Source organism: Stenella coeruleoalba, assembly GCF_951394435.1.
Source record: "Stenella coeruleoalba genome assembly, chromosome: 11".
In the NCBI taxonomy this organism is placed as follows: domain Eukaryota; kingdom Metazoa; phylum Chordata; class Mammalia; order Artiodactyla; family Delphinidae; genus Stenella; species Stenella coeruleoalba.
In genome coordinates, this window is record NC_137157.1 from 63557061 (window position 1) to 63570166 (window position 13106).

Here is a 13106-nt window from a genome sequence, read left to right on the forward strand (position 1 = left end):
CTGGGAAGAGAAAAAATTCTTTGACAAATGGTGACAACGTGAAAATAACCAGCTGAGCTATCTGGACCAGAAGTTTCTCCATTTCATGGTGCTTCATCTTTAAAACTGTGTGGACTTCTTCAATCTTAGGATTCGTCCAAATTAAAGCAATCGAGCCCCCATTCCCATCTTGGTTTCTTCCGAACCTGCGCCCCATCCCCCATCCCCACCCCCACCCCCGCCCCCGCCCCGGCCCTGGCGGTCATGCGCCAAAGACTGCAGCACCGGAGCTCACGGCCCGCAGGCGCGGCGGACCCCGCCCCGCACGCCCGGCGCGGGGAAGGGCTCGGGGCCAGGAGCCCGCCTCTGCGGCGGCCGAGCCGGGAGCCGAGTGGGTATGCCGGACCAGGGGAGGGGCCTGCGGCCATGGCACCGCCTGTGCCCGCCAGCCCCTCCCCGGACCGTTACTTAAGTGGCTCCCGCACCGCCCCCACTTCAGTGCGTTACTTACCTCGACTCTTAGCTTGTCGAGGACGGTAACCGGGACCCGGTGTCTACTCCTGTTGCCTGCGCCTGCTGACCCGTAGCCACCATGGTGAGTGGACCGCCGGCCTCGCTCGGGAAAACGGGGAAAAGCGAGCCCGGGGGAGCGCGGAGGGCCTCTAGCTAGAGAGGGCTGGCGCCACCGCTGTTCATTTGGAGGGCGAAGAGCAAGGCGAGGGCCGAGGATTAGAGTAGATAGATCCCGTTTGTGGAGAACGGGTGGGGCCCGGGAAGAGGGAACGGAGGGAGCTCACCGCCTTTTTTTATGGGACTCTGGAAGGGGATGGTGGGACACTAGCTCTCCTTCACCGTGGTTGGGGCTCTCATTTACCCCTTAACTCCTGGGCGTGGTGCCCTGAAGACTGCATTCTTTTCCCGCGCGTTCCCATCCCCCTCTTCCCCCCAGCCTTTGGCGAGCGCGCGCGCGGCTCTCCCCGCCCTCACTTCCTCCTCAGCACGAAAAGCGGAGGCGGGAAGGAGCTGGACACAAAAGCGCACGCGCGACCGTTACCTTCCCGCCAGGGAGTGGACGGGAGCCCGCCACTGCAGTGCGCACGCGCGCTGCAGGTCTATGGCTGGAGGGCGTGTCTCCTGTTACCCAGAGTTCTTTCTTTTAAAAAATAAAATCAGTAAGATGAATGTGGAGAAGGACTCCTTATCGGTGTACTGCGCTACGCCAGTGTATTAGGGCAGCTAGCTCCCAACAGCCTGTAGAGGCCATCTGTCCCTCCCTGCCCTCTGCTGTGTTAGGAATGCGTGTGGGAGCAGGTGGTAGCGGTGAGGGGTTTTGAGGGAACGGAAATCGGATCTTGGTCCAGATCTGGGCCGCCGATAATCCCCTGCTGCGTCCTGACACATGTGGAGGTGCTGGACGGAACTCAATGCCTACGGGAAGCGGAGGATGGTTGGGCATGGCCGCGCCTCTGCAGACGTGGCTGTTGAAAGGCTCTGCAGCTGCGCGGCTCCAGGAACCGCGGCGGGGAGGGGGGGAGGGCGCGGGCGCGCGCACCCGGAATTGCTCATTCATCCTTTGCCGCAGAGCCCCACCCCTCGTCTCTGCAGCCAGACATTTCCTCTGCACTCTTCTGGCCACGTGCTTCCCGTTTTGGGAGCTGCCCAGAAATCTGGCCACCTACTCTAAAATGGGATTCTGGGGCCTGAGCGCTAGATGGATGACCTCCTCCGTATCTTGATCCTCCAAAGGAGGAAGCAATGACTAAGGTCTGTTCTTGGTCTGGAAAGAGGCCTTCCCCATTTAGAGGGGAAGAGGAAATTAATTAAAACTAATGGAGATAAAAAGTATAGTCCTTCTCCCCTAGATTAAGAAAAAAAGCATTACACTGTAATTCGTTTTGAAAGGAAATTTGTAAGATTGTTTCCATAAACATTTTGTTCTGCTTCACAGTCACCACTAATTGGGTTTTGTTTTGTTTTGTGCGGTACGCTGATCTCACTGTTGTGGCCTCTCCCGTTGCGGAGCACAGGCTCCGGACACGCAGGGTCAGTGGCCATGGCTCACGGGCCCAGCCGCTCCGCGGCATGTGGGATCTTCCCGGACCAGGATACGAACCCGTGTACCCTGCATCGCAGGCGGACTCTCAACCACTGCGCCACCAGGGAAGCCCCACAAATTGGTTTTTAATGTTTCTTTTTTCTCCCTCTCACAGCGTGAGTGCATCTCCATCCACGTTGGCCAGGCTGGTGTCCAGATCGGCAATGCCTGCTGGGAGCTCTACTGCCTGGAACACGGCATCCAGCCTGATGGCCAAATGCCAAGTGACAAGACTATTGGGGGAGGAGATGACTCCTTCAACACCTTCTTCAGTGAGACAGGCGCTGGCAAACATGTGCCCAGGGCAGTGTTTGTAGACCTGGAACCCACGGTCATTGGTGAGTTGACCTCAGTAACCCCAATGAGATCTTGGGGGTCTGGGACAGAAGGTGTGTCCTGGGGGCTCCTTTGATGCCCTGGGGTCGAGCAGACTTGTGCAGGTTGTTAGTGATGGGTGGCTGCTTCATTTTCCTTTTCCAGATGAAGTTCGCACTGGCACCTACCGCCAGCTCTTCCACCCTGAGCAGCTCATCACAGGCAAGGAAGATGCTGCCAATAACTATGCCCGAGGTCACTACACCATTGGCAAGGAGATCATTGACCTCGTCTTGGACCGAATTCGGAAATTGGTATGTTTATTCTCAAGAATAAAGTAAATTAATGAATCTAAGGGAGATATTTGAAGTGTGCTCTTTTTTTCAAATACAGCATTGAAATGTAAGAAAGAGTGAGGTTAATCCTTTAAAGTTTTTTTTTAAGTTCAATTAAAATATGAACTTTTTTTTTTTTTTTTTTTTTGTGGTACGCGGGCCTCTCACTGCTGTGTGGCCTCTCCCATTGCGGAGCACAGGCTCCGGACGCGCAGGCTCAGCGGCCATGGCTCACGGGCCCAGCCGCTCCGCGGCATGTGGGATCTTCCCGGACCGGGGCACGAACCCATGTCCCCTGCCTCGGCAGGCGGACTCTCAACCACTGCGCCACCAGGGAAGCCCAAAATATGAACTATTGATGTCATTTTATAAACATTAATGGAGATATTTTAATAAAGAAATGCTGAGTAATTTAAGGAAGGTCTACATTTTTAAAAAAGTGTTTCTTGTCAGAATACAACCTGTCTTTGGAGTTAATATGAAAAGTCAAAATACTTACTATGATTACTGTGAGGGTATCACAAAGAGCAATAACTGTTTTTTCTATTCTTCTTTTGTAACAGGCTGACCAGTGCACAGGTCTTCAGGGCTTCTTGGTTTTCCACAGCTTTGGCGGGGGAACTGGTTCCGGGTTCACCTCCCTGCTGATGGAACGTCTCTCTGTCGATTATGGCAAGAAGTCCAAGCTGGAGTTCTCCATTTACCCAGCCCCTCAGGTTTCCACAGCTGTAGTTGAGCCCTACAACTCCATCCTCACCACCCACACCACCCTGGAGCACTCTGATTGTGCCTTCATGGTAGACAATGAGGCCATCTATGACATCTGTCGTAGAAACCTCGATATTGAGCGCCCAACCTACACAAATCTTAACCGCCTTATTAGCCAGATTGTGTCCTCCATCACCGCTTCCCTGCGATTTGATGGAGCCCTGAATGTTGATCTGACAGAATTCCAGACCAACTTGGTGCCCTATCCCCGCATCCACTTCCCTCTGGCCACATATGCCCCTGTCATCTCTGCTGAGAAAGCCTACCATGAACAGCTTTCTGTAGCAGAGATCACCAATGCTTGCTTTGAGCCAGCCAACCAGATGGTGAAATGCGACCCTCGCCATGGTAAATACATGGCTTGCTGCCTGTTGTACCGTGGCGATGTGGTTCCCAAAGATGTCAATGCTGCCATTGCCACCATCAAGACCAAGCGCAGCATCCAGTTTGTGGACTGGTGCCCCACTGGCTTCAAGGTTGGCATTAATTACCAGCCTCCCACTGTGGTACCTGGTGGAGACCTGGCCAAAGTACAGCGAGCTGTGTGCATGCTGAGCAACACCACAGCCATCGCTGAGGCCTGGGCTCGCCTGGACCATAAGTTTGACCTGATGTATGCCAAACGTGCCTTTGTTCACTGGTACGTGGGTGAGGGCATGGAGGAAGGAGAGTTTTCTGAGGCCCGTGAGGACATGGCTGCCCTTGAGAAGGATTATGAGGAGGTTGGTGTGGATTCTGTTGAAGGAGAGGGAGAGGAAGAAGGAGAGGAATACTAATTACCGTTGCTTTCAGCCCTGCAGCATGTCATATGCAGAACTTCAGCTTCAGCATTAGCTGACGGGAGTAAAAGCTTTCTGACTAGATTGTCTTAACTTTCAGCTGTGATCATGTATTGCTTTTCCATGTGTACCTGTAAGATTTTTCTGTCATGTGTGAAAAGTAAAGGCTTTAAGAAAGAAAGTTCTGTTCTTCTAAATTGGTTTCTCCAATTCAAGATGTGCTACCACTGCTACACCTGAAAGTCTCTGCAACAGGGTGGTTAATATCAAGGATTTCACTCTAGAAATCTCTATGGGGGGAAGGAGCACATTGGTCTGGAAAAACAGAAGAGCTGGATTCTGAAACTGGTCTGTTAACTTCATCTTAACCACCTTAACCAAGATTCTTTGTTTTCAGATGTACACCTAATTTTTAAAAAAATTTTTATTGGAGTATAGTTTATTTACAATGTTGTGTTTCAGGTGTATAGCACAGTGAATCACTTACACATACATCCACTCTTGGATCAACCAGTGTTGAAATCCAGGTCAGGGGACTTGGGAAGATGTAAATTCAGATGAGAGTGGTTTTGCTAATCTAGATCTTGAAGTTACTGGGTAATTACAAGTTAGGTATGGGAAGTAATTTTTAATATGCTGCAAATACTGCTGTTTAAAGAGGCCTGCTAACCTATCAGTGGAACAAAAAAATCTTAGTGACCCTTGAACAGGTAAACATCAGGCTGGAGAATATTTGAGCAGGAAGATGTAAAAGCTGTTTCCCGCCTGTAGGGAGGATGGGAGAAGAAAAGTTGCAGGATCAGAATGCTGGTGATCAAAAATCCTAGTGTAGAAAAAAGGGAGTAAGCTATGTGCACATGTGGGAAAGCGGCTGAGTGGGGGCTTTACAAGGGATGAAATGGCAACATTTGCAAAGGTTAGGATAAAAGTTTACAAATTATAGCACTTGGCATAGTTTACATTCTTTCCAGTATATAGTTTGGCTACATCTAACGTTGACTATAGAGATAGGTTAAATCCTCTGCATCTCATTTGCCTCCAAGAAGATGTACATTTCAAATTCAGGAAGCACAGGGATTATTAAGGTCTGAAGACATTGATGTTTTGGTTTAAGAGTAGAGAAGACCAAAATTTTATCAGTTTTTTCCCTAGTCCATAAATCCTATAGACTTAAAAATAGCTGTCCTCAACTGAAAAAATCAGTCTATGGACATTTCAGAGAGAAAGCTCAGTTGGGTGGCACAGCAACACCCATATAGCCAGATACGGCAGATCCCAGGGCTTTAAAGCACTGAGGGAAATCCTAACGGAATTAGTGACCAAATGCGGTTAGGATTTTGAGTTGTTAAACTCTCAGACCATCTTGAGAGATGACTAGAGAACCTTTGGGAAGTCGTTCTGTTCTTTTCTGCAATACAAGAAGGAAAGATAACTAGGCTGGAGCCTGGGAAATGAAATTACAGAGAAGAGCTTTTCAGGAAAAGCACACACTAGGTATCCAGTGTGCCATGGTGCTTTTTTTTTTTTAGGAGTTCTGAGGCGCAAGGCAGGGGCAGGATAGAGAAGAAGCCAGGGTTTCAACTATATCTAATGTTTTATTTTTATTTCTTTGTTTTTGTTTGGGGGGAGGGGTGTTTGTATTTTTAAGAAAAGATCTGTAGTAAATAAAGCGTTATGACTGCTTGGGTGGTAGGTACATAGGTGTTTTCAATGCCGTTATCTATTGCCCCAAAACCTTGTGGCTTAATGTATGTTTAAAAAAGAAAAAACTATATATAAAACCTCATGCAGTTGCTGAGGGTCAGGAATTCAGGAGCAGCTTAGCTGGATGGTCGTGACTCAGGATTTCTCGTAAGGTTTCAGTAAAGATGTTGACTGAGGGTACAGTTATCTGAATGCTTGATTGGAGCTGGAGGTTTGGTTCACATGCCGGGCAAGTTGGTGCTGGTTGTTGGCAGGTCACCTTAGTTCACCACATGGACCTCTCCATAGGACTGCTTGAGTGTCCTCATGACATGGGAGCAGTGTTCCCCCAGAGTGAGCTAAGAGAAGGTAAGTTGAATACCACAAAGTCTTATGACCTGACCTCGAAAGTCACACTCATTTCTACGATATCCTATTTGTAACACATGTCAGTCCTGTTCAGTGTGGGAGGAAACTACACAATGATAGGAGGCAAGGATCAATGGGAGTTATATACAAAACCCTAAGGGTTAATGTTTCTATCAAATAGAATACCAATTATATTATCCTTTTTTCCTGTATGCTTGAAATATTTCATTTTTTTAAAAGAGAGGAAACCTATAGAGGGAAGGGATTTTCCATTTTCTACAATTCAAACTCCAATTTCAGTGTCTTTGCTTGTTTTTTAGAACAGACACCTACCTACACTCTGAAACTATCCAGTCCCCTTTATACCCTAGTTATTTGGTTGTTGATTTGACTTGCTCAAATTCAGTATTTCCCTCTGTCCCCTCTGTTGCCAATCTTATAGGTCAAGATGATAACTAGCAGGTACTAGTAGTCAAAGCCTTTGGTAATATGAGATACCAAGTGTGGGACATGGGGGTGGGAAATGGTTATATTGAAATGCTGAGGCAACCAGGAAATGCCATCAAGCATTCCTTTGGTGGGGGGATTGGGAGTCGCCCCAGCAGCAATCGCAGTGCCTGGTAAGGTTTAGGGCTCACAGAGTAATGGAAGTAAAAATAAATAATGATTATTTATTTCACTCAAGCCAGATTCTTTATTGCTCTCTTTAATATCAACAGCAAACTGGGGTTTTGTAAAACACATTCACTTTCTTTCCAGGCCCAAGTCTTTTAGCACCCTCTGAGAAATTGAGCCTCAGGGTAGAGAGGCCTTGGAAACAGATTGACTGAGACACTTGATTCCTTGTTCTGTCACTAGTCAGGCTCTCTGAACCTTCTGGGCCTATTTCCCCTTTTGCACTATAGAGTTCCATCCTGTCTTTCTCCAGGTGTGTGGGGAGTTGAGGGGTGGCAAATAGGGCAATCAAGTCTGGAAGGACTTGTAAGCTTAGAGTTGTGTGTCCAAGCTTGGGAAGTGAGGGGCAGGGGTACCTCGGGACCTGACAGCTCTGCTCAGCAGGACACCAGAGCTACTGCCAAGGAAGAATGAACCATTTATTTAGAAAAGAAATAGAAATAAAGCCCAAGAAGGATTTACTTAGAGGTGGTGAGGGTGATGATACTGATAATAAAGATTATTAACCTTAACAACATCAACACCTTCAATTTACACCCACCCACATTTAAAAAGTTTTTTTAATTAACTTATAATTATTTATTTTTGGTTGCATTGGGTCTTCATAGCTACGTGTGGGCTTTCCCTAGTTGTGTCGAGCAGGGGCTGCTCTTCGTTGTGGTACGCGGGCTTCTTATTGCGGTGGCTTCTCGTTGCGGAGCACAGGCTCTAGGCGCGTGGGCTTCAGTAGTTGTGGCATGCAGGCTCAGTAGTTGTGGCTCGCAGGCTCTAGAGCACAGGCTCAGTAGGTGTGGTGCACAGGCTTAGTTGCTCTACGGCATGTGGGATCTTCCCAGACCAAGGCTCGAACCCATGTCGCCTGCACTGGCAGGCAGATTCTTAACCACCGTGCCACCAGGGAAGTCCACATTTTACAAAATTTTAACACCATAATATAATGCTTAAGTGCCTTCACAACCCACCATTCTCAACCTCACTGAGGTGACCTTAAAATGGGAGGAGCCCACTTCGTTTTTTACAGAGGACAGATTCAGTTGGCGGGGAAGAAGGGAAGTGATACCACAGCCCTGGTCCTACCTTGTAGGACCAGGTTCCTTAAATATTGCCTGCCAAAAAGTCACAAGAAATAGGGGTCTTTTAGCCCTGTGGAGGACCAGGGCTATGATTTAGGGACATGCTCAGATTAAGAGTTTGAGGGAGGGAGGAGAGAGATGCCATTTTCCCCTCCCAGTCCCATCAAATTCCTGGCAAATTCCTTAATGCCCTGCAGATGGCACCACCGACAAGGAGTTCTCTGCCCAGAAAAGTCAAGCTCAGATTTGTGAACTCTGCTCTCCCTGTCACTTTGGAGCTGAGCCTAAAAGATACACCACAAACAGGAAGTGACTGACCTGGCATTCCTGGCATTCAAGGCCTTGTCACTTTTTTGTTCTGTCCATTCCTGGAGGCAGCTGAGCCTCCTGCTAGGTCACTGTGAATCAGTCAGCCACAGGAATCCCCACACTGCTGGAGCTCTTGACTTCAGCTCCTGCCTCTAGGGTGCTTCCCAGGGTGGAATGAGTTTAAAAATATGGCCTTGGGGTCAACATGTAATAATGGAGGAGCATGTTGCCAGATCAAACTGAACTCAATACTGATACAAAATTAATAACCACCTGATGATGTGGACATCATCATGTAGATACTGATATCACTGTGTTTCAGGGGCCAGCTTCTTCCTCTCTGCCAAAATAAATACCCTACCCCACCCATCCATCCCTCAACTGACCAACCCATCTCCCAACTGACAGCCTGCTGTATGTTACTGTGTCCAGCAGTGATGGAATTAAGCCCATCACCTCATTCCTGGGGCCTTCGAACACTCTTCTCTTCTCTCTGCCTATAATACCTTTTACAACCGTAACTGATCCCACCACTTTTGCCCAGTTAACTCATACTCTCTTCCTTTGATGATGAAAACCCAAGTGTCTCCTATTCAAGGCCTTGAAGGCTAGGTAAGACTAGGTCAGATTCTCGATTATATATTTTCATAGTCTAAGAATTAATTTTGAGCAAAAGCAGATTCATACTTTTAACTCTGAAAGCTAGAGGTGACTGTCCCTATGCTACCTTCCTTTTTTCCCCAGACCCAAAGATTTAAGATGCCTCAGGAAGACACTATAGGGTGGACAGTGATATCAAATGGAGGTAGAAGGGAAAGCTGCTGTTCTGTTCTAAAGATTCTTCATAAATAATATCCTTCAGGGACTTCCCTGGTGGTCCAGTGGCTAAGACAGCATGCTCCCAATGCAGGGGGCCCGGGTTTGATCCCTGGTCAGAGAAGTAGATCCCACATGCCACAAATAAGAGTTTGTGTGCCGCAACTAAAAGACCCCACATGCTTCAACAAAGATCCCACAAGACGCAACCTAGACCCAGGGCAGCCAAATAAATATTTTTTAAAAAAAGTTCTTCAGCCTGTCTCTGGCCCAACTTTAAGGTCTCAGCTCTAATGTCTCATGGTACTAGCATGCAGGAACTGCTACTGGCTCACATTGATCAAATGCATGTATACCATGAGTGAAGGTGTGACCCAGCTGCCAGAACAGGCTGATGTCACCTTAGACATTCCTTCTATACAACACTGTGTAAAGCTAGGCAAGTGAGCGTTCCCACTATCCTCTTCACTGGTCACCCTACTATGCAAATTGTTACCCGGTTCTGGGCACCTCAAGAAGGATATGGACAGACAAGCGAGTTTCCTCCAAGGGGTAAGTAGAATGGCAAGGGGTACTGGGTAAAGCAACTCAGAGAAATGAGGATGTTTAGATTACAAGAGAAACCCATGAAGAGCTGTTGTCCAGAAATGGCAGCAGACTCATTCCTTAAAACCCAGAAAGCACAGTAAAGGATGAGGAAGAACGTTGCAGCTCACTTTGTAACAATTAGCTAGGCCCAACAATGGACCACAGCGCCATCCACGTCATGAAGGACAAACAGGCAGAACTGAAGACTTCTAGTATCCTTCTAAGATTCCCAGAGTCTTAAGATTTCACAAATTTTCCTGGTGTCTCAAGCCAATCTTTAATTATGACTATTTTCTCAAGTATTTTTGGAGAAGTCAGAGATAGGTAGGAACAAAGGAACAGAATCTCTCAAAACATGTTTCTTAAACCCTTTCCCTCACCCCTGCCAACAACAAAAACAACAAAAGTTCTCAGACCCAGAGAGGCCTTGCCTAATGGGAACCTCTGGTTTTCTGGCTTCCCTGGCAACCTAGACAAGAGGGCAATTCCAAAGTTGCTGGTCTATTTCTAGGAATTAGTCCAATTTCCATCAGAGATAAGGAAGAAGGTTTATAGCCTGTCTTAGTTTGGACTGCTATAACAAAACACCATAGATCAGATAGTGTAAACAACAAACATTTATTTCTCAAAGATTTGGAGACTGGTAAATCCAAGATCAAGGTGCTAGCAGATTCAGTGTCAAGTGAGAGCCCTCTTCCTGGCTTGCAGATGGCTGGCGGTCTTCTTGCTGCGTCCTCATGTGGAGAAGAGAAAAAAACTTTACTCCCTTCCTCTTCTTATAAAGATGATAATCCCAGGACTTCCCTCATGATCCAGTGGTTAAGACTCCACACTCCCAATGCAGCGGGCATGGGTTCAAGCCCTGGTGGGAGATCTTGCAGCAGTGGCTGCCCCCCCCCCCCAAAAAAGATAATCCCATCATGAGGGCTGTACCTCTTGACCTCATCTAAACCTGATTACCTCCCAAAGGCCTCACCTCCTAATACATCACATTGAGGGTTACAGTTTTAACATATAAATTTGGGGGGGACATATTCAGTCCATGGTATTCTTAGAGTGAGCAGGAATTTTTCTGTATTTATTGTGTTTTCTGTGGGAAAATTAGGACATGTAGGTAAGCAAAGAGAAAATGAAAATAACCTATAATCTGAATGAAAAGTTTTTGAAGTTTTCATTTAAAGAAAAGAGCAACTTTTCCTAATGCCCCTTTCTGTCCCTCTCCCATCCCAGTCACCTGTGCGATGGGTGGCCCTGGACCTTCTGTCTGCTCCTCTCAAAGTGCTGTTCAGCAATAAGTCTTCATCATTTGGAAGCTCAAAGGTAGCCCCACAGGAAGAAGCAGAACAGTGAGCCCTCTAGATACAAATGGAAGGTACCAGGGTTATTGAGGATACTGAAGTTCAAGTTTTAGCCTTCTATTACACTAAGTATCTAAGCAGTAGAGTAATGAAGGGAATACAGAACTAGGGGGGTATATCTACTAAGAGGCAACTGCAGAATACTGGGAAAAAAGGAGGCTTTAGAGTCAGAGAGACCAAGTTCAAATCCCAGTTACACCACTTACTATTGTAGGTCCTTGTACAAGATACTTAATCTCTTTGAACTGTTTCCTCATCTATTAAAAAAAAAATAAAGTCTATTTTGTAGGATCCTTGTGACACCAAATAAACTAATCTTTGTAAAGTATCTGTTAATGCTTAGCACTTAGAGGAGGCTCAGTCTGGATTAGTTCCCTTCCCTGGGTTGCTTGAGGACATTGAAATTTACTCTCTACAGTCAAGATGGCCCCTTTCCTACTAAGAATAGGTAATTTATCTCCTGGACAGATCAAATCCACAAACATTCTTTCAAGTGTTCACTGGGAGAACTGCACTGGGTTAAGAACTGGTGTTGGAATGAAAGGGGTGAATTAGATGCCAAATACAGGTTTCCAACTCTCTAAGGGGAGAGGAAAGGAGAAAACACATAAATGGAGGTAAAGTTAAACAACACAAAAGATTTAAATAACACCTCAAGGTAATGAATGGTCCGAGACAGTGCATATATGTCTAACTGGTCACTGAACTATACAACTGGATGTTGCTTTGGGAGTTTAGATAAGGAGGAAATCCCTTCAAGAAAAGTTGGAAGAAAAGGTATTTGGGTTGAGGCTTGGAAGTAGATAGGATTTGGACAAAGGGAGATTTGGTAAGTTTATTATTATTATTATTTACTTATTCAGATTGATTTCAATCTATTTTGTTAACCAGATTGTCTTTTTTTGAAATTTAATTTTATTTATTTTTTATACAGCAGGTTATTAGTTACCTATTTTATACATATTAGTGTATACATGTCAATCCCAATCTCCCAATTCATCCCACTACCACCACCACCACCACCATCCCCCTTAGCGTCCATACGTTTGTTCTCTACATCTGTATCTCTATTTCTGCCTTGCAAACCGGTTCATCTGTACTGTTTTTCTAGATTCCACATATATGCGTTAATATGCAATATTTGTTTTTCTATTTCTGACTTACTGCACTCTGTATGACAGTCTCTAGGTCCATCCACATCTCTACAAATGACCCAATTTTGTTCCTTTTTATGGCTGAGTAATATTTCATTGTATATATATGTACTACATCTTCTTTATCCATTCATCTGTTGATGGGCATTTAGGTTGCTTCCATAACCTGGCTATTGAAAATAGTGCTGCAGTGAACATTGGGGTGCATGTGTCTTTTTGAATTATGGTTTTCTCTGGATATATGCCCAGTAGTGGGATTGCTGGATTATATGGTAATTCTATTTTTAGTTTTTTAAGGAACCTCCATACTCTTCTCCATAGTGGCTGTATCAATTTACATTCCCACCAACAGTGCAAGAGGGTTCCCTTTTCTCCACACCCTCTCCAGCATTTTGTTTGTAGATTTTCTGAAGATGCCCATTCTAACTGGTGTGAGGTGATACCTCATTGTAGTTTTGATTTGCATTTCTCTAATAATTAGTGATGTTGAGCAGCTTTTCATGTGCCTCTTGGCCATCTGTATGTCTTCTTTGGAGAAATGTCTATTTAGGTCTTCTGCCCATTTTTGGATTGGGTTGTTTGTTTTTTTAATATTGAGCTGCATGAGCTGTTTATATATTTTGGAGATTAATCCTTTGTCCGTTGATTCATTTGCAAATATTTTCTCCCATTCTTCGGGTTGTCTTTTCATCTTGTTTATACTTTCCTTTGCTGTGCAAAAGCTTTGAAGTTTCATTAGGTCCCATTTGTTTATTTTTGTTTTTATTTCCATTACTCTAGGAGGTGGGTCAAAAAAGATCTTGCTGTGAT

General features: G+C 45.8%; 1 protein-coding gene across 1 annotated transcript; it reads left to right on the plus strand.

The window, feature by feature from the left end:
- Window positions 1-373: 373 nt before the first annotated feature.
- On the plus strand, window positions 374-4452 carry LOC307194275 (tubulin alpha-1B chain). Its single transcript, XM_079937294.1, has 4 exons — window positions 374-574; window positions 2190-2412; window positions 2555-2703; window positions 3288-4452. The coding sequence occupies exons 1-4, from the start codon at window positions 572-574 to the stop codon at window positions 4266-4268; spliced, it is 1356 nt and encodes a 451-aa protein (XP_079793420.1). The 5' UTR covers window positions 374-571; the 3' UTR covers window positions 4269-4452.
- The last annotated feature ends 8654 nt before the right edge of the window (window positions 4453-13106 follow it).